Source organism: Euprymna scolopes, chromosome 22 (assembly GCF_053919585.1).
Source record: "Euprymna scolopes isolate OS-2025 chromosome 22, ASM5391958v1, whole genome shotgun sequence".
Taxonomy (NCBI): Eukaryota; Metazoa; Mollusca; class Cephalopoda; order Sepiida; family Sepiolidae; genus Euprymna; species Euprymna scolopes.
In genome coordinates, this window is record NC_136503.1 from 41,752,215 (window position 1) to 41,775,228 (window position 23,014).

The following is a 23,014-nucleotide window of genomic DNA, read 5'->3' on the forward strand; positions in this document are numbered from 1 at the left end:
ACTTTCCACAGTATTGTAACTCTTGCTTCCCATATTTTATTCTTTAGTCCTCATATTCCATGAGTAATGTTTCTGACAAAGAGAAAAATTGCTCTTTTCTAGGTCATAATCTATTCCATCAAACACTTATCATTGGCAAGTTTTTGTTTTTTATTAGCTCCTTACATCAAGTGGCTTCATGCCTCGTCTGGAACGATTTCCATAAAACAAAAGTAATTGATTAAAAATAATGATTTTATAAATTAATTGTGGAAATTTCATATCCACTCATGCTTTTTACTTGTGTAATTTTTTTTTCTGATGTTATTTTAATTAAAATTCGTTAGTAGGATATAAAAATTTTAGTTTTATTGATAATTTAAAAACGATAAATGTTTATCGCTTTGCCATGAGAACTAGCAATGAAAAATTAAGTTTTAAACAAAAAATTTCAAAGAATCGTTTTCAACATTGAAAATTAGGCTAAAATTTTTCCAGCTCTGATATCAATTCCGATACCCCAAAAAGTTACGATTCCGATTAATGTCGTACATATTACATGGATCTGGTAAAGGTGTCGTTATGGAAGTGTGCGTTGCACAGAGAAACACAAGATTATGGAAAGATGGAGAGAACAATTCAACCTTCTGCTAAACCCAGAGACCAGTGTCATAGAGAGTGCTGGCAACATCCCACAACTACCTATCAGACATCACATGGAGAAGCCACCAACCACAGAAGAATTGGACATGGCCATCAGAAGAACATAGTTCAGAAAATCCAACTAGATGGTCTACCATCAGAAGTCTGGAAACTCGGAGGAGCAATGTTAAGAAATAAATTATTGCAACTTTTTTGCAACATATGATCAACAGCAGAAGAAGTCCTCCAGGATGTTAAGGATGGCACCGTCGTGACGATATACAAAAGAAAAGGAGACCGTGCACAATGTGGAAGTCATAGGTTGAAAAAAAAAAAGATAAAAGAATCGATTCTGGAATCGGAAATTATGGATAAATTTTTTTCTCATGCTGATTCTGATGACCTTAAAAATTTTGAATTTTCCAATTCCGGACACAGGGTGACCCCCAAAAAACGGGCCCAACTCTAATTAGGCCCGATTTCTTAGTGTTTTGTCTGAATAAAATGAAACTTTGGTCATAATTAGTTTATTATATTCAAAACATCACATCAAAACACTAGGGTCTTTGGCCTTTTTTCTCTGTTCTATAGCATATGTTCTAGATGGTCTCCATTTAGCTTTTGTTTTTGTTTTTTGGATCACCCTGTAATCATCCCAATATATAATACAACATAATCATATTGACACACCGGTTCCTGCTAGATCACTGAAGTTAAGCAACAATGAGTCTGACTAGTACCAGATGGGTGACCATTTGGGATAACTATGTGCTATATAGGGTGGTGGGAGACCCCTAGGCAAGGTCGAGTATCAACTTCAATCCCCCCAATCAGGGTAACGTGATGTCATGGAAAGCAGATGACTGATGCAATACGGAAACAATCAGGAATAATTCTGTTCATGGTTTCGTATCTCGTGCCGGGTAAAAGATCTCTCTGAGTATAATGGTCAGGACAATTGCCCAGTATAGCCACTGCTCAGACAGAAAGAAACTGCAACCTACTGTCTGTACAACTGCAAAGAAAGCCATGGCAATACATCAAACACTTTTGAGAAAACAACGTGACTGCGGTTGTGAATGATAAGCAACAATGAGTTCACAAATGCCTTGAAGCAGAGAAATAAATGGAGAGTCATAGCTGTCAATGTCTGAACCAGGCAAGACACCACTTGAATGAATGAATTAGTACATGGCAAAAAGCAATTAAGGCAACTATTAATACAAATGGACATTCGTTTCAAGAAATAATTCTTAAAATAGTCTAACGAGAAAAAAAGCTCTTTGCACAAAGAAATAAAAAGAAACTAAAAAAAGTTGCATAGTATAAGAATAATTCAAAGAAATGATTTTCCTATTCATAACTAAGAAAAGTGAGTTTTTATTTCAAGTATAATTTTAATTGTTGTACAGTTTTTGTCAGATAAGAAGCACAGTGATAATGAAGATAGTTATGTGTTAATACATAGAATAAAAATCTTATATTTATATATATATATATATATATATATATATTAGTGATATGACAATTCTGATACAGTTACCGATTCCATACTAAATTCCCAATTCTGAGTTTTTATAAATCTTTAAATATTTAACAATAGAGTTGTTATTTATTCCCAATTGACATAAAAACACGTTAAATGTGCAGATATTTTCTCAAACATAAAAATAAACTTGTTGGGGTGATCTATAAATTTTAGTGTTAATTTCAAATCAATAAATATTTACAAGCAGTGGAAGATTTTGCTTTAAACAAAAGCAAATAAAAAAAGACAAACAAATCGTTTTTGGCATCAGAAAATAGGCACAAATTTTTCCAACGCTCCAAAAGTTATGATTTTTTCCGATTCTCAGTTCTGATTTATTGTCCAAACACTAATATATATTGTCCTCCACTGGCAAACTGTTTTGCTGTATCACAGCTTTTCAATGTAGCTAGACTAGCACCCATTCTGAACCAGGGATCTAACTTACAATCATCTAGTTGATAGTTGGCAGTTCTACTCGCTGGCCCCTGGGACCGGTGCTCGTAAACGATATCATTAAATGCCTATTTACTTAAATCACTGCTTTTACAGTGCTCAATTTGTTTCTTTTTCTTTTTCAAAGAGCTTAGCATTACAATTAAAATTACATATCTTTTATATTAAAACATATCGAGATAATCGAATCATTCTCTTATCACTTCTTTCCATGCAACACATATTCAAGTCAATGTCAAATGTAAACAGGACATAATTCAATTTTTCTTCATCTTTTTCTTCTAGGGGGGGGGGACATCCAACCAGATGTCTAGCATTTCCCCCTATTTTAGTGAGTTCAACCAAGAGACATTTTCAGGATTCTATTTCACTTGCACTTGGTTCACCGGGTATGCTTTCTTTGTACTTTTTAAAGTTCTTTTTCATAAGCCCAGTTGCTCCTATGATAATTGGTATAATTGAGACCTCTTTTAATTTCCAATTTCGTTTCATATCATACATAAGTCCTTAATTCAACATTATGCATGACAGTGTGCACTAATAAGCATAATTACTAAAGGTAATTCTATGTAAACGCAATCGAAGTACATGTATTGTTAATGGTAAATACATTTTAGAGAATGCATTGGCTATGTTAAATGATTGCAACTTACTTTGTATTGTCTGTGAGCTATTCTCAATATGAATATGGTGGCCAGTAAGAAAAACTCATGCTAAAACGACTAAACAGACTCTGGTTAAATATCTATCTGAATGATATATGCAACCTATAAATAGAACATCTGACCATATACACATCAGTTGTGTAGACCTTGTCAAAACGCAGTGTTAAATAAAACACACGGAGCTAGCTTGAAGCCAATACCAGAAAGAGATAAAGTCACTTTCTCTCAAGTCCATTTCTATTACTTCCCTTTATATTTTCTTTGGCCTTCTCCTGTGTTTACCTGGTCTTCCCTTCTGTACTAGATGTGCTACCTTAACTGTTCTACACTTATTGACCCAATAATGAATATGAATAAATCCCGGTTCCTTCTCACAAAAATATGATTGGCTGGTTTAAGCAATAAATATGGGCAGGTATGGCAGCCTAGGAGAGACCTCAAAAGATATGCTGAAAGCCTAAAGTTTAAGCATATTACCAGCTATGATTGCAAACGATTGTTTATTAAGGCAACTTATTAGATTGTATAACTTGATTACTGTAATCAAGACTAATTGACTATTTATATATGCATGAAATATATATATATATATATATACATAGTAAGTTATAAAATATATGTGGCAAATAAGCTACACTGAATATTCCACGTTTCATCCACTCTAGGATTCTTCAGGCTTATGCGAGAATTTTGTTGTTGTCTTGCATTTTTATATGCGTATATAAAAACCCAAGACAACCACAAAATTCTTGCATATTCTTCTATTGAGTTTTTAGTTAGCGAATCAGCTTTCTAGTATCCTCTGCACCCTTCCTAATCAGCCAATGAGCAGGCACTTACAGGACAAAGGCCTAGTTGGCCTTCGGTTGACCCGTTCCTTTGTGTGTGCTATTTAGCATAGATATCTAGTGTCTTGACCTGTTTTAAATCTAGGTTATTTTTTTTTATATGTTAGTTTATATATATATATATATATATATATATATGTGTGTGATAGTTTATGTATATGCATGTTTATTTTTTTTATTTGTTTTTGTTTATTTTCTATTGTTATTGTTAGTTTTAAAATTATTTTGTATCACTATCCTAGAGTAAATTTTATCCTGTGAACAGTTGTTCGCTATTTCTCTCCTACAGTTTAATAGATTGGAGGGTTCTTTAAAGTATAGGATAGCAAATTTTTCATGAAGGCATAATCTACTTGGATCGTCTAGGTCTCTACATGTGTTTGCTTGTTGTACTATTTTCCATTTAACTACTGGTGAACGTCCGCTTTCCTTCAGTTCCCAGCATTTGTTTGCTAGAGTTGTTTTCATACAGTGTTTTTTTTTATTATTGAATGTACTTTTATGGTCATCATATCGAGTTTTAGAATCTAAGGAAGTCATACCTACGTAATATTTCTTGTTATTCGTATTTTCTTTCACAAATATTGTGACCTGGTAAACTACGCTTTTGGTTAGACATTTATTTTGAAGTGGGTTAAGTGGGTAGTATCTATAGTTGCATTTATCTTGTTCGTTATTTTTATTTCAAGTACGGTTGTTGTTATCCAGAGTTAGTTTATTATTATTATCATTATAATTTCTACTAGTTACATATGTGTCTTTTGTGTTAGTTTTATTTTTGTCATGGTGTCCACTTTTTTATTGTTTATTTTGTTGTTGTTTTCATTGCTTTTATTTAACATTTTATTATGTGCTTTAATTATCATCTCTAAATTTTTGCAGCAGCTGTAGGATAACTTTAGTGTATTTTTATTGAAAATGTTTTGTAAGGGATGAGTTGCGGGAAAGTGCTTTTCAATAAGATCTAGAAATTTCTTGCCAAGTTTGGTTTTAACATTTGATTGTATGGCGCCATATACCAGATTATATTTCTTTTTCTTCTATTTTTAATTTTATTATAGTTATTGGTGTTTTGTTGCTTGCATTTGATATCAATATTTTTGTATCCACTATTTTTTAGAGCTGTTTCATAGATGTTTGTTGACCTGTTAAATACATTTTCATCGCTTGAGTTATTGCTGAGTCTACTTACGATCGAGTTAGGAATCTGTTTTATAATTGATGGTGAGTGATTGGGCTTAGGGTTTATGTATATTGGATTAACGTTATCTTTTAAGTAGGGTTCATATGTGTTTTTATCTAAATTTAACGTGACGTGCTGGAAGTTTGTTATTTTTATGTTAGCTAATACGTCTACTTTTAGGCCTAATTTTTTCATTCCTTGTGTATGATTTTCTTAAAGTTATCTCCTTTTACTTTGTTGGAATATTTTATTATAGCTAGTCCATCATCTCTATATAGGCCGATATCCGTAGATCAAATATGCTTATGAGGGTATATAGAACGAATAATCCCACAAGATCTGATGCCTCTGCAGAATCCCTAGCACCCATCGCCAAATCAAACAAATTTGTCATTTTAGTTTTTATCCATTGGTTATTGTTATTTATTAGAACTGATTTTCTACATTTTTTAATGATGTTGATTTCTTCCGAGGATATACCAGTGTATGCCTCGGCAAATTCTAGGGCAATGTTAAAATGTTCTTCAGATATCGAGGGATAGAAGTCTATGATGTCGAACTGTATAAACGTACATTTATTTTTATTTTCTATATTTTTAAACCAAGTGATTGCTTCGGCAGTATTTTCCCACTGGTTTAATTCTGGGTCTTGTTTGATTTGTTTGTTTACTCTAGAAAGTATCGCTTTGCTAATTCTACCTATTTCTGGTTTAGTTGGGTTTATCAAGCGGTGCTGGGATTATTATTGAAGTCACATTTGTCGTCTTTGAGCAGAATGTATGCCTCTCTAGGTTTCAATTTTCCAACTTTATCGCTAATTTTTAAATTTATCGGTAATTTGTTTACTTTCAGTATTTATTATATCTATGTAGTCGAATTCGTTTGTATCCAGTTTTTTTTTGTGTTTTTTTTGTGATTAGTTTGTTATATTCTTGTTTATCTATTTTATGAAAGTTTCTAGTTTTATCTGCTTTTACAAAGATTTTATTAGAGTTGTTTATATTTCTAACGATTTTGTGTAGTTTCCATTGGAAATTGTTAGGTTGATTGTGGAATTCTAAGTTTTTAATTACGTTTAAAAGTTCATTTTCAAAGTTTATCAAAAGGTCTACTGCTTTCACATTTTTTAGGGTTTTAAAACCATAGGATTCTTTTTTGTTTACGTTTTCATTTTTAAGGAAGAAATTTGCTCACCGTCGCATTCAGCGTATAAGTTCATCTGTTTTTTTTTTTTAATTAATTTAATAATATAGCTATGCTTGCTAGGTGTGGGGATGTTTTTTAGCGATGTTTCGAAATTAACCCTTTTCATATTTATTTTTGGTGTGGTGAAATAAATTCTTTTGAGAGTGCTCAACTCTTTCAGGAGCTAAATGTAACTACTTCATTTATTCCCATAAATTAATATACAAAAGTATAATTTTATGTGTAAACTTTAGGTATTTACTTCAACAGTGCTCAATACGTAGGTAGAGCTTGTTAGTATTTTACACATAAAATTATACTTTTGTATATCTATGTGAGTAAATGAAGTAGTTTATATATATATATATATATATATATATATATATGCTCAGATCGTCATATAATGATTAGATCACTCTGACTGATGTTAAAAGCATTTAATAAGAATAAATGTTTAAATTTCAACTGTATCTCTCACGGTTGACAGTAGCCGAATGGTTCAAGTCCTTGCTAATAAAACCAGACATAACTTCTGTTGCCGGGGTTCAAATCTCTCGACTGGCATGTATCATGACACCCTGCACTGATAATTCCTGAAAGGATGAAACAGTAGTGTCTGTAGGTATTTAATAATAATAATAAATATATATATATATATATATATATATATATATATATATATATCCCTTTCCAGGGTATATCAGATTCTTAACCCTTATTGAAACTTCTTTTAAAAGTTCTGTTAACATCAATTTCTATAACGTACACACACAACATTGACTTTATATATATATAAATATATATATATATATATATATATATATATATATATATATATATATATATTAATAGGCCGAAGATTAGTAAAATGAATCAGATGATGTTATTATAAGAAAATGCATGCAAGCAATAATCCGGACAACTGTAAAAAAGATTAATTAATATTCTCAAAACGACTGAATGAATCTTTTTTTCTTTTTACATATTGTATGTACAGTGTAAAATTGATTGGCCGACATGTCAGGATGACAACGAAAGCAATTGGACAACTCATTGAATAATTAATGACGCTTTTCTCTTTCTTACAATGTAGAATTGAAGCTTCCACATGATTATATTTGCCTCATGTTAATTATTGTTATCGCTAGGCTGTTGTCTGTTGCTTACAGATCAGGTTGTCAGAAGATACCAACTCCCTGAGTAAAAATGTACTAAACATTGTTTTGAATTGAAAGCCATGTTTTTCAGAAGAGTTTCCGACGGATAGCTAATCTGGAGACGAGAAACCGTTTTTGATAGGTAGCTAGTCTTGAACTTTAAAATAAGAAATCTTCTCTGGGGATGAGAAAGAGTTTTCGGTGGGTAGCTGATATGTACAAGTCCTGCAAATGAAAAAGAGTTATTAGTGGGTAGCTGATCTGTACAAGTTCAGGAGTTGAAAAAAGTTTTTGGTGGGTAGCTGATCTGTATAAGTCCTGGAGTTGAAAAAGGTTTTTGATGGGTGGCCTTGAACTTTAAAATTTTGTAACACATTGAAATCTTTTTTTACTTTCCCTGCAAAAGTCAATCTTGTCGTGCAAACATAAAAACTAAAACAATAAATTTTTCTTTTTCACAATTTATTTACTCCCCTAATGGGGAAACATGTTTAATATGGGTACTTAAGGAGCGGTACATAATCTGGGAAAATTAGGTATGCACACAACACTCTTGAGTTTAAAGGGCAGTTGGAGCAGCCTGATTTGATCAATCAGCTGGTCATGTTGTCCAATTATATAAAACCCACACTGACCTACTTACAACAACCAACATTTCCATTCCAACCTTTTCTAATAAATAACTCCTAAATGTGGTGGAAAGTTGTGGTAGAACATCAATTGCTTATGGTGAACCATCGCTATGGCCGTAGAATTGGGGCTTTCACTTGGTGACATTTGCTTCCTGTTAATTATTCTTGTGATTTCTATTTTCAAACTTATCATTTTCAATGAGAGTCCTTTTTTGCCTTTGTTGGGACGATTAATCTGAATAAGGAATAAAAAAAAGTGGGTATTGGAATCGGAAAAAATTGTGCATATTTTCCAATGCCAAAACGATTCTTTTAATTATCTTTTTTCTTTGATTCTTTAAAAAAAACCAAAAAAAAAAACCCTCCTCCTCATGGTAGTAATAGTAAAATAATAAATATTTATTAATTTTAAACTATCAATAATGCTAAAATCTATAGCTCACCCCCTTTGCAAGTGTTTTTATGTTTGAGAAAATATCTGCACATTGAACATGTTTTTACTGTAATCAAGAAAAATAGCAACTTCATAGTTAAATATTGAGAGAATTATGAAGAGTTGGAATCGGTAAACATATTGGAATCAAATTTCCACTACAAACGATGATTTACATGTTCCCCTTGACTACTGTACACTCATTAATATTATCTTCGAGTGGCCTCTGGGCCTTGATAAGTGGTGACTCCTTTGTAAAAAAAAAAAAAAAAAAAATCGTCCCATCACTGATATATATTACTAATGGATTAGCTTTCATCAAAGTCTTGAAGCCACACTAAGATAATGGTAAAAAAGATTGTCATCAGTTAAACGATGAACGCCACCATGTGAGCATTGGAAACAACAGATGAGATGAGCAAAAGATTATGAGAAACTGATTATTCAAAAATATGACTCAACAAGCATTTGTTTACATTAGACTTGAAAGTGACTGTGTTATAGTTGGCTTGGAAGTAGCTTTGTGCTATTTTGTTCCACAGATGAGATGCTCTAGGAAAGAAACTTTGTTCATGGAAGTGCTGCTTGGTTTCTGGTAAAGAAAGAAAGTTCTCTGCTGTGATTTTAGCCAGGTGGGTTCTTGCTGTTAACGTTTTACAAATGGGGGGGATAACTAGGTATTGGAACTCAATCAAGCACCTAGCATGAACATAATGAGATAGTAGAGAGACTAGCAACATCTCTTCTGTGTGAAAGGGGCTCCAGGAAAGGGAATATATCACCCACCCACTCTCGCACTTGATTGTAAAGTCAGTTTAATATTCTGTCAATTCAAGTATCTTATTCATAGGATACTTGAGAGGAGGGTGCAAAGTCGCAGCACTCATTCTGAAGCCAAGCCTGGGTCTCTTTGAACTTGTGGGCTGGCACTGAGTCCTGCTGCTACACTCAGGATCTGCCAGCGGCCACCTGATTGCTCCAGGGGATCACCACACTCTTCAGCACATCCAGGTACACTTTGGTGTTTACTTTCAAGCTGACTTTGAAGATGTGAGGTGACATAATGTAGCCCTCACTTGAAACCGCACCAAAGACCATAACCGAGGCTGGAAACTTCATTGAGCTGTACCCTCAAGCGTTGAACCGTTCAGATTTTCATTTTGAGGGTGCTGGCAATGGTCCTGTTGTCATAACTTGGATCGGTAGAGAGCATGAGTTGTACAGCGGTGCATTTCCAATCTCACTCGTTGAACATTGTGTCACTTTCGAGTATAGATAGAATGCTCCTATCGCCTTTGGTATTTGTACACAACTAGCCAATTGGTAGGTGGTCTGCAGCAAAAAAGAAAACTGGAAAAACGGAAATGGAATAATATTGTCTTTTCTAGGGTGATAATTTTATCATTCCACCCTGTATTTTCGAAACAAAATAATCCTGACCCACCCAACAATAAAATCTTACTCCTTCACTGTAGAGACTTTGATATAGCTTCTTTCCTCAGACTGCTTGCCTTTGGAATTCCCTTCCTGCTCCCTGCTTTTCCAACCGTACTAACGTGCAGAAATTTGAATGTAATGCGAACCAACATCTTGCTGCTGAACTCTTCAGCCCATGTTGATTCTCTATAAATTTGGCCCCTTATGCTTCAGTGGCATTATGCCTTTTTTGAATGAATAAAAGTTTTACAAACATAAAAATATGTGTTCAGCCCGGCTTTGTTTGGGCCCTATGTACTGTTCATAACTTTATGTGCATATATATATATATATATAGAGAGAGAGAGAGATATTAAAAAGTTTGACTCATGTCCAGGTAATCTATATCCAAAATTTCAAGTGTTTAGTCTCAAAATTAATGGAGTAGTTTTATAGAGTCTACAAAGATCAAGTCTTTCAACTTTGACCTCTTGGTGGCCAAATTTTTGCCCCAAAACTAATTAAAAAGCTTGCTGCATGTATAATTTCAAATGTTTAGACCCAAAATTGGCTGAATAGTTTGCTAGAGACTGCAAATTTCAAATCTTTTGAACTTTGATCCCTTGGAAGCCAAATTTTCGGCCAAAAAACTATTATAAAGCTTGCCCTATGTCTGAATACCCTTTACGTAAAATTTCAAATGTTTAGACCAAAAATTAGCTGAGTACTTTGGTAGAAACTGCATAGGTCAAACTTTTTTAAACTTTGACCCCAATTTTTCCCCTTTAACATTGTCTTGAGCTCAAATCAAATTAAAAAGTTTAATCCATGTCCAAGTAACCTACATCTAAAATTTCAAGTGTTTCTGCCCAAAATTGACAGAGGAGTTTGGTAGAGTTTTCAATGGTCAAATCGTTTAACTTTGACTCCTTGACAACCAAATTTCTAGCCGAAAACCAATTAAAAAAATTTTTCCCAAATCTCAATACCCCTTATGTCAAATATCGGGTCTGTAGAATGAAAATTGACAGAGTAGTTTGGTAGTGAAATGTACACACAGACAATTTTACTTTCATAGATATATAGATTTTGTTTGATTTGGTTGTTTAATGATATATCAACCTTTTATGGAATCATTTAATGCCAAATCCAGAAATTTTGATAAAAGATTTTACGCTTCAAGTCCTTAATATCTTCATTGTGTTTGGATTGGTTGTTTTGTTTTATGGCGCATCAATCCTTTTTGGATCATTTAATATCAACTTCATAAATTTACAAAGCAGAAATAGTTCAAAATTTGCTCAGTCGATAACAGATTCTCTTCCCCATCACCATCATCACCATGGTATAATAAGGTTATATGTTCATAAAATGTCAGTCATACTTTACTTTCAGGAGAGTAAAACTAAAAAAGCACTGGGGGGGGGGGGGGCATATATTACACAGATCGTTATTTTTTCTCAGATGTTTTCCTTGTAATAAATTACAACACAAGACTCATCTCTTTCATATATATATATATATATATATATATATATATATATATATATATATATATACTAGCATGGGTGCCCGGCATTGCCCAGGTGTTTGGAGGTGTATGCTGAGCAAAAAAAAACCGGTAAATTTTTTTTACTTTGACCCCTATTATGATCCCTTAATATTTATTGTTTTGGGCTCAAATCAAGTTATTAAGTTAGATCCATGTCCAAGGAACCTATATCTAAAATTTCGAGTGTTTAGGCCCAAAATTGTCGGAGAAGTTTGATAGAGTTCTCAAAAGTAAAATCGTTGAACTTTGACCCCTTAACAGCCAAATTTCTGGTTGAAAACCGATCACATAGATTTTCCCAAATCTCAGTATCCTGTATATCAAATTTCGAGTCTGTAGACTAAAAATTAAGTTATTACATAAGGAAATGTACACAGGCAGACAGACACAGACATGTTCACTTTTATATATATATATATATATATATATATATATATATGAGAGAGAGAGAGATATAGATTGGATGCAATATATAGTAATGATTTAAAAAAAAAAAAAGACTTGTACGCCACCACCGAGAATCGAAAGCTAAAACGTTAGGCTAATGATTTATTTTGCCCCTGCCGTCAATGACTGGGCTATTAAAATTAAAACATGAACCAATAACTATTACGTTATGCGTTCCTAATGCCAGCGTTCGACCTTCACCTGGCAAATTTTATTTTTTTTAATTTTCACACTTTTGCACTGATTTTTCTGAGCTGAAACCCAAGTTTCGCATGGATTCAAATACCTCATATAATATAGTTTCATGTCTGTAGACCAAAAACTCATGGAGGAGTTTGGTAGGCAAAATTTTTCAAACAAAAATATATACGTATGCATAAATATATCTGGAAACAATTTTGTGTTTACTATAAACTTTTTACACAAATATTATGCAAGTATAAATCATGTAGAATATCTGCATGAATATAATTACACATAATAGTTAACTAAAGATGATTATCCCATTAGAAAACCGAAGCAACTAATAGGGAATTAATTAAAATGAATGTTTAAAAGAATATGCAAATTAGCTAGATCTTTTGCTAGTGAATGCAATTCCACAACCCATATATAAGAAAATTGTATTTTCTTTTTAAATAAATAGAAAACAGTGTTTTTGATATGAATATCAATACACACAAAAGAAAAACAAATTTATAGGAGTATATATATACACTTGTGCCCGATATTATTCATACCCCTCGGATCTTTGAGATTTCTATAAGAATATTGCTCAAACCAGAAGGTAGACAATATTAAAGGGATTTCAAACAATAAATCAAGCATAAGCATTTAATTTAAACTCAACAAATAAATAAATTATGCAAGTTTGAAACATTATACAAAGAAAAACAATAATGGCACTAGTTCAAAATTATTCATACCTCTCTTACTAATAGTCAATAGCATGCCCTTTATTCTTAATAACTGCCTGTAGCCGTTTTGGATATTTATCAACAAGGTTTTTACAAGCATCAACACTGATTTTTGACCATTCTTGAATGCAGTAGTTCTCCAAATCCCTCAAATTTCTAGGTTTCCGCTTTTTAACCTCAGTTTTCAATATGTGCCAGAGGTTTTCGATAGGGTTCAGGTCGAGACTCTGGCTAAGCCATTCCAAAACATTAATTTGATTATCCTCAAACCATTTCTTGACTATTTTGGCAGTATGTTTTGGATCATTATACTGTTAAAGGACCCAGTTTGGTCCTAAATGGAGCTTCTCCGCATCCTGTCTAATGTTTTTCTGGAGTATCTCCAAATATTGCTCCTTCTTCATGGTTCTATCTATCTTGACCAAACTACCTGGACCACTAGCCGAAAAGGAGTCCCAAAACATTAGGCTACCACCACCATGTTTCACCGTGGGTATGGTGTTCTTTGGGTTGTAAGCTTCTCCTTTCTCCTTCCAAACGTAAGAAGCATCCATATGGCCAAACAATTCAATTTTTGTTTCGTCAGTCCACAAAATACTTGAGAAAACGGACTCTGGAGAATTCACATGGGTCCTAGCAAACTTTAGACGTGCTGCAAGGTGTTTTCCGGTGTGCTATGGAGTCCTTCTTGATCTTCTTCCTTTCAGATCATTTTCATGCAGAGTCCTTTGCAATGTTTGCCTTGATATTTTTATGCCAGAAGACTCCAGATTTTCTAAAATGTCCTTAGTAGTGGTGGTTGGATTTGCATTAACACTTCTTACAATATTCCTGGTGGCTCTAGCAGACAGTTTCCTTTTCCTTCCTCTACCAATCAAGTTGTTTGTTGTGTGGTGGCTCTGGAATTTTTTGATGATGCTCTGTACTGTTGCTGTAGGGACCTCAAATTTCTTGGAAATTGACTTGTAACCTAAACCATCCTTATGTGAATTCACAATTTTAGTCCTAAGATCATTACTAAGCTCTTTTTTCTTCCCCATTCTAATAATTTTTATTCTTTTATTGGTTTTCTAGTTGATATCATTTTAATTTCTGAAAAATGCAAAAAACGAAATGAAATTAATCAAAGGTTGTATAAAAGCATTCAAAATAAGAATCAAACAGGAAACAAACAGTCAGAAACTCGATTAATACTGAAAAAATAAGGGGGTATGATTATTTTTGAACATTGCAGATTTTATAAATAGCTGTATATTTCTTTTATTACAAGTATCCCGAGATTTTAAAATGACGAAAATGATCAGAAGAGGTTTATTAAGAATATGTATCAATATGGACGTAAACAATAAATTCTTACAAAGTTACACCTAATAAACTCAATTTTCAAGGAGGGGTATGAATAATATCGGGCACAAGTGTATATTGGTAGATTGATAGTTGCTATTTTTTCTGATGAGTTAAGGGCAAAATAGATTCATTGATTGATATAAAGATTAAGTGAATGATTTTGGGCTACGAAACGGATACTGTCAAGAATTGTAAATGTCAACTGAATTAAAGGAATAATTTGTATGCTAGTCAACATCATGACATTTGGAATATAGATTTTTGTCATTGATTCATTTTATATATCTATAATATAAAGCTGAATGTCTGTGTGTGTCTGGTCACGAATAGGCTCCTATATGGTTGACTATTATAGAAAACTGATCACATATAATGATAGATGTATCGAGACACAGGAATGGGTATGTTTGGTCTAGCATAATGATGATTCATTAAAATTGTGGGGTCTGCATACGTGCCTGGTCCACAAAGTATGGAAATAAAAAAAATTTAAAAATTAAAAAAAAAAAAACGTTTACAAGTGCTTTTGATATAGATGTACATAAGAATACTTTGATAAGTATGTTTTAACTTAAATAGGAATGGTATAATAAAATTGTGGGGTCTGCGTTCGCGTCTGGCCTCCATAGAATGGAAATAGGCACAAACTTTAATAAAGACTTTTCATATCTATCTGCATAAATATACTGTGATAATTATGTTTCAGTTTGAAGAAATATGGTATAAAATTATGGGGTGTTCGTTCGCGCCTAACCTCCATAGAATGGAAATATGTCACAAAGTTTAACAAGATTTTTAAATATAGATCCACAGAATATTGTGATAAGTGTTTCAGTGTGAACAGGTATGGTATAATAAATTATGGGGTTTATCTATTTTATTTTTACTTTCATCATATTTTGCTTTGGTTTTGATATTCCCAAATTCGAAGCTATCTCTTTACAACCCTTCCTTTTCATAACCTATCATACTTTCATAAATCAGAGTCCATTTTCTGTAGGCTGCTTTTGAACCCAGTCAACGACGGGTACTTTTGCTAGCATATATATATATATATATATATATATATATATATATATATATATGATTGCAACGTCTTGTCAGACGAGTGACACTCCCTCAGACACTTAAAGCCCATGAGCCCAAAAATGACTTCCATCGCCACTAGACCATTTTAATAGACAAATGCCTGAGGGAGTATCTATACACAGATGATGTTACAGAGTCTTAGCTTTGTCCGTTCAAAATATTGAGATCCAGCAACAAGCAAGAGCAAGATAGCCAGCAACAAGTTAAACTGCAGACAAACTTACTGCAGACACTATATATATCCGTATTTTATGTGAAAACATTATTATCTACTTAAATGTCATGTTGAAATAAGTAAAATCAAAGGATTTTTTTTTGTTTTTGTTGATTAAGAATCTTTTAAACCTATGCATTTCAGGTGAAAACATTATCTACTTACATGCCATGTTGAAATTCGTACAAATTCCAACGTATTTCATGTGAAAACATAACCTACTGAAATGTCATTTCAAAATAAGTAAAATCATATAGTGTTTATCTGGATTAGGATATTTTTTTAAATCCACGCATTTCAGGTGAAAACATTATTACCTACTTACATGTCATGTTAAAATAAGTAAAGTCATAGGCGGCTTTTGTTGATTAGGGTTCTTTTAAACTTGCACACTTCAGGTGAAAACTATATTATCTGCTTACATGGCATGTTGAAATTATTACAAAGCAGTTTTCTGTAAATACAGAAAACCAGACCTATTCCTTCCATACACGTGTAATCCAAGATGTCCTGAAATAGTAAATGACTTGGGCCATCAGAACTTACACAAAATCGACCTGACTGTATATCATGTGTCATGCATATCCAGCTGAACTTTTGAAAGACATTAACGACAGACATGTACTGGGAATTCTATTTGCAAATGTTTGTTATTGAATTTTAAAAAAAATAGGGCTACCACACTGCCATATGATCATAATGCTGCAAGATCTGGCTAAGATCAGGAGAGTTTAACAAATTGATGCAATTGTGTCAGCAGAGATAGCAGGACCTGAAAACCAAGAACGTCAAGTCTTTAATGGTACAAGGTCCAACCTCATTGTAATTGTTTGATTATGTGATAAATTTCTTACTGATGTGTTGTTTCTTTTTTTAATTTTTTTACAAAATTACTGAATTCACCATTAAATAACCTGAAAAGAGTTATGCTTTAAAACAAATTACCAATTTTACAGACCAGAGATCTTGTTTGGAAAATTAGACACTATTTCTGTATGCCATATTTGCTATTATTTTTTTTCTTTGTTAATCCTCCGGTTTTCAGTGGCGTCCGTGCGTCTGTTAGTCCGGACGATTGCCAGATAACCGTCCATTAGTTTTTCCTGAAATTTTGCCACAAATTGTATTTTATTAAATAGATGTGCACAGTAAAAAAATATTATTTGTGAAAATTTCCGTTGCATCCCCAGTGGTTTAAAAGAGGTCAAAAATGCCCTAAAATGGCACATTTTGCCCCATAACTTTTGATCCATCCATTAGATTTTTTTGAAACTTGGCCAAAAGGTGGAGCCCATTGTTCTTAATATAAATCCAGTGTGGGCAACCCTGGCAAAATTCTGGTTTGCATCCCTGGGGACTTCTAGTGCTAAAAACGCCCCTTTTTTTTTTTTTGTAGCTCTTTTTTCATATTTCCCAACAAAACTTGATATGTCTGATTATATAGTGGTTTTTCACGGTGGTCAATTCAACTATACATGTGTTAAGGCCTGAAACGTCACCAAGGAGTTTCTAAATAATTTCTCTGTTATGCTACCTGTTTAACTCATTTAAACTGTTTGAGCACTTAGTTCTCAGCAGATTGGCCTTAGTTGCTGACCCAGCCATCAAGCAGGATTCTGGCAATTCCACAACAAGTCAACTCTTGAATCTCACTCAGCTCATCAAAGATTGGTTTTAGAAATGACTGATAACTGAAGGAGCAATCTTTGTTGATCAGTCTGCCATGTACAACACTGTAAACCACCATTTCATCCTGAAAATGATCTTGAAACTGACAAAAGATCTAGTACTCACAGACATCATCGGAGCCATTTTGAAACACTGGGTTTTTATATTAGTACGGCACAATCACGTTGACACACCGGTTCTCGCCAGATCACCGAAGTTAAGCAACATTGAGCCTGGTCATTACCAGATGGGTGGCCATTTGGGAAGGCTAGGCGCTGTATGTACCTTCTCGGAAGGTTGGGCGTGGGGCCAGCATCCTCACCCTGTAAAAAAGAACTCCTCGCTACAAAAACATCTACAAAAAGTTGTAGATGGCCTATGTCCCTCCAGGGGCTCAAGGGCTATAGATGGATGGATGGGGTTTTTATATTACTCAAAACAACAAAGTTATTGGCACTAACAAAAGAATGGCTTACTTCAAAGTGATGTGCTGGCTCCATTGCTGTATAATGTCTACACTAATGACTAACCAGTGAATCGGAACACTGAGCGGTTCATCTCTATGTAAAATCCCAAGAGAGTACATTTGAAACAGTAGAAACAAACCTGAAGTCAGCCCTAAATGGGCTAATCCTCGATTACAAGAGTATCCTCTGTATGCAGACCATGCGAAAAACTCATCCACTTGTTTTCTCTCGGGAACCAGGAGGTCAAGAAACATTTTAACACCACTCGAGAACCACACTGACCATATCTATCTTGAAAAACATTTTATTGCATATGACAAGTTTTTCTTCGCATTCTATTTGATGATCATCATATCATAGTTTGCAGGGAAACACTCCCGTGGTAATGTGCTCCACAAATGGGAACTTCTTGGAAAGAAACTCTGTTCATGCAAATTTAATTTAATGCTAAGCATAGAGATAGAAAAGTAAGTTCTTTGTAATTCTACTGGTAAGATGGTTTCTTGCTGTGAATGTCTTACAAAAAAGGAAGTATAGACTAAATAATTGCTTGTCTACTACTACAGCTTTTTTATTATGATTGCAAAAGGTGTTATTTTGTGTGTGAGATACATATACACTGAGGAAGACCGAAGGTATGGTTGAAAATGTTGTTCTTGTAAAAAAAAAAAAAAAAAAAAAAAAATTGTATTCCTGCAGGTCACCAATAGAAATTGAATAAAGAAAAGATATAAACTTTTATACTTTTTGTATTCATTTTTTATGCATTTTCATAGATATATATTATTATTATTAATATTATGTATCTATTTCCAGTATTTACTTCAACAGTGCTCAATACACAAATAGAGCTAGGTAGTAAGTTTTAAACTTACTATATATATATATATATATAAAGTTTTAAACTTACTACCTAGGTCTATATATACATGTGTGTGTGTTTTCTTTTTGTTTTTTTTGTTTCTTTGTTTGTTTGTTTTTTGTTTTTTTTTCAATTTTAAGTAAAATTTTACAAATTTTCCTACATGGACATTTTTTTTTTTTTCTAGTCTGCCATCAGCACAGAGTTCTACTCTAGTAATCGCCGTCATTTATTGAGCCCCCTTCCATCCTGGTTCAACTTGCCTTTCACCTTCTCCCATAATGCATTGTATTACCAAATGAAGTTCTACAAGATGGACTCCATACTTAAAGCTTATACCTTCTCACTCCAGCCATATAATTGCCAATCAAGAAGCAATGGTAAGCATTCTCAGAATTGTATTTCTTTTTTTTTAATTGTTTAAAATATTTTACAAAAAAAATATGAACTGATTAAAATTTAAAAATCTAATACAATGGCACCTGTGTATTAATTGAACAGGGTTATTCAAATAAAGAAGAAAATAAGATATTATTTACCTGCTTGCCAGGGGGTTAGACACAAGGTCAGGTGGTGCAACTGTAAATAAAATAACCTTAATTTTTCATTTTATTCCCCCCCCCTTAAAAAATTATTTTACTTTTATAAGTGACTAGCGTGGGTACCCGGCATTGCCCGGGTGTTTGTAGGTGTGTGTGGTGTTAAATAAAAAAGAACCGGGGGGGGGGGGGGTCGAACCCAAAGCCCTGAGGCGAAGTTTGAAAATAAAATCAGCCATCCAGAATGAGTTACTGAAAGATGTTTGAATTTATTTAAGGTGCGCGCCCAGAAGTCGTCGAGCGTTACAACGATGACGATGAAGGTTTGTTTGTTATAAGCGAAGTAAAAAAAGAAAACAACGTTTTAATTAAGCGGGGGGGGGGGTAATCAAAACATCGAGAAAAAAAACACAAAAAAACTAACGTAAGGCAAATGAACGATGAAAACAGAAAAAACGAACACATGAAAAATGGCTTAAATAAGCCTGTTTCGATATTAAAATTTAAAAAATCGGTGGGTACCCGGGTGTTTTTGGGTGTGTGGTCGGGGGTGGATAAGCGAAGTAAAAAAAAAAAACAGAAAAACGAACGTTACGTGAAAAATGGCTTAAATAACACTGGCTCAATATTTAAATTTAAAAAATCGAAAAAAAAAAGACATCTCACACCACGATTCGAACCCAAAACGTTTAGATAACGAACCAACGCGCTAATCGACTGAGCTAACGCGACGTACATGAAATTTGTTCAGTTTTTCAACTATTTAAAGTAAATCAGGTCATGACGTCATCTGGCACATGCGTAGAACCGCTCGTCATCACGAGAAGACCGTTTTTATTTACCTACTAGGAACATGATTTAGTAGTAGTTGGAATTTGTGAACGTAAAAATTGTGCATAGAAAGTGTTTACTCTTTTTTTTTCTTTTTTTTTTTTTACAAAGGAGTCACTACTTATGAAGGTCTGAAAACCACTCGAGGATAAGGGTTAATGAGTGTACAGTAGTCAATGGGGCAATATCATAGTACTCGTTAGTAGTGGAAATTTGATAAATTGGATTACTTAAGGGAAACGGTTCATCAAGAACTTGTTTACAACCATATTGTAGTCAGCTGGAAAGCAGGGAAACGGAAGAGAGTTCCACAGGTATGCAGTTCTAAGAAAGAAGCTTTGTTCATGGAATCTATAATATGTATTATACTATAATGTCGAAAGTGGCATAAGAAAAAAATGGTCCTATTTCATTATATTGGCTGTTTATGACAATCTTTAAAAAATCCCTAATTTTCTCTTTCAGTAAAGAAAGTTATTATAACCGTTCTTTTACACAAATGCACGAAACAGGCAATCACCTAGTGGTATTGATTCTGTTTGTGCATTTGAAAATTATATTTTAGTTGTGCGTCTGTTTATTTTTTATTTAGATTATTTTTTTACAGTTTTTGGTGTCTTGTTTGTTTGTGTATGTGTGTGTGTGTGTGTGTGTGTGTGTGTGCATGCTACTTCTTTGTGTGTTATGTTTTTATTTTTAAGTTTACTTTTTTTTTTCTAACAACTGTAGTCTTCAATTGGATGTCAAGTTTTTGTTTAAGCCAACTTCCTATCTCTAAGGCAGGGATTTTGAGTCTGCAGTTGGAAATACTTGCAGAAGTCGGAGTCAAAATTGTCTTCTTTTTTTTTGTCTGACTCTCAGCATCTGACTTTAGCAAAAAAAATATATTCAAATACTGATTTCATAGTGAATATCTATAAACTTATTGATGTTGCTTTTTCTAAATTGGCATTGATTTTATGTGCAAATTAGACAAAAGGAACAAATCACCTCAGATTGTCTCACAAGGCTTATTGTTGTGCAATTGTTCCAAACTTGTTAAAATAATTAGATATAAAATCTAACATTGTTAGAGTTAGCTATAATAACACTATTGTTCACTATTTGCAATTTTAATAACAAAATAAAAAATGTTTTTATTTTATTTGAAATTTTATAAGAAACATGTTTCTGAAATTATTAAAAAAAAAAAGTTGCTTTTTTTAAATTTAAGAAAATAAGTTTTTTATCTGAATTAATATCATGAATATATGCTTATGAAAGTATAAAAATTAAAACAAAATTTCAAACATAAATAACGTACCCGATAGATATTATTCCCAAAATAGTTGGCTTTGATTCTTCGCTGCCACAGGAATTCTTGCAGATGACTATCCAAAAAGTTTGTGTTATTTTTTATCTGTATAACTTTGTTATTTTTATTGTATGCTTTTCAATAATGTCCTTTTCTTATATTTTATTTCAAGAAATTGCTTCACAATAGAAATACTGAAGAACAATAAAAGTGAAGAAACTGATTTGACTTGTCATCACTTCCGGTAGCCCTACACCAGAAGTTAGGAGGCCCTGTCGGTGGGGCATTAGAATATGCCGACTGCCCCCCTGCAGAGGGTAAAAGTCCCTCAATGGGGGTCCTGGATATGACCTTAAACTATATCCATTGGTGAGGGCCCCAGCTTGTGGGCTTTGGGGAGTGTGGAGCCACCCTTTAATTACCATTGCTCCCAGGTCCACTCTGACCCGGAGTGGTAGTACCTGTTAGGGTCCCAACTATGAGTTAAATAGAAACCGACGTGAAAACAACAAATATATTCTATTAAAAAAAAATTTTCTTCAAAATCTTTGGATTCGGCATTAAATAACCCGAAAAGGGTTGATATGCCATAAAACAAAAACAACCAACCAACCAGAAGTTAGGAAGTATGTTAGCTGGCTCTAACTTTCCGACATATATGAAAATCAAGTGTAATATAACAAAATTATGAATCAAATTCTGCTCTTTCCACTAATCGTATGGTAGTTTTCAAATCTAATGTAAACAAATACTTATCGAGCGATCTTCATTTCAATCCTCTCATGGTATTGTTCATCATCCAACTGACAATCTCATTAACCATTTATTCTCGGATGGTCATTGGCCTTACTAAGTGCTGATTTGTTAGTATAAAAACAAAACGTGTTTTCAAAATGCCATTGAAGTTGGTATAATTTCATAATTATCTTATGGGTGGATATCCTTTTTCTCTCCCCCTTGAAAATTCCCAGCGGACACCACCCATGCTCCGCTGTCGTTTAAACAGAGTTCATTAATCAAATGAACACATTGTTTCATTTTATAATTGTATGACAAGTAATAAATGTAATCATAATTAATTGCTAAGTTTAAGTACTTAAGACTAAAAACTGATTATTTAAAACTGTCAGCAGAGACGTTCATTGTGCTGCTTTCCGTGTGCAGACATGTGTCTTTGGTTTATAAGTGGAAATATGTTTTGACACGACATAATTTAGTGTGAGGTCATAACAACCTGTAATGCTACAAATCATAAAAAACAAAAAACTCATCATGGTCTGTCTGGTTAGAAAACCACTTTCAGAAAAGATGTTCATAAATTGTACAGAATATATCTGTATACTATTTAAGAAGTATACGGCATAATCATGTGGACACACCGGTTCCTGCTGGATCATCAAAGTTAAGCAACGTTGAACCTGGTCAGTATTAAATGGGTGATCAGTTGGGATTTTCATGTGCTGTATGTGCTCTCCGCTTATCTCAGCATTGTTTCCAGTCATCCTGAACTTTTGCATGCCACTGGACTCAAACAGTGTCGATTTAGGAGAGATGTTGTTGGAGATTGCGCAACCCTTGCCTCACAGAAAAATAAGGGGAACCATTGATTAAGATTTCACCATAACCCTGGCAGGAGACTAACAGTTGCTAGGCCTTTGTCATA

The 23,014-nt window shown here is 33.4% G+C and overlaps 1 protein-coding gene across 1 annotated transcript in view; it reads left to right on the plus strand.

The window, feature by feature from the left end:
• The window catches only part of LOC145243374 (GPI inositol-deacylase-like), a 505,392-nt gene that overhangs the window by 100,255 nt on the left and 382,123 nt on the right, over positions 1-23,014 (plus strand). The window contains exon 18 of the mRNA XM_080106197.1: positions 18,875-19,067. Within this exon, the coding sequence (XP_079962323.1) occupies positions 18,875-19,067 (193 nt within the window). The remainder of the gene's footprint in view (positions 1-18,874; positions 19,068-23,014) is intronic.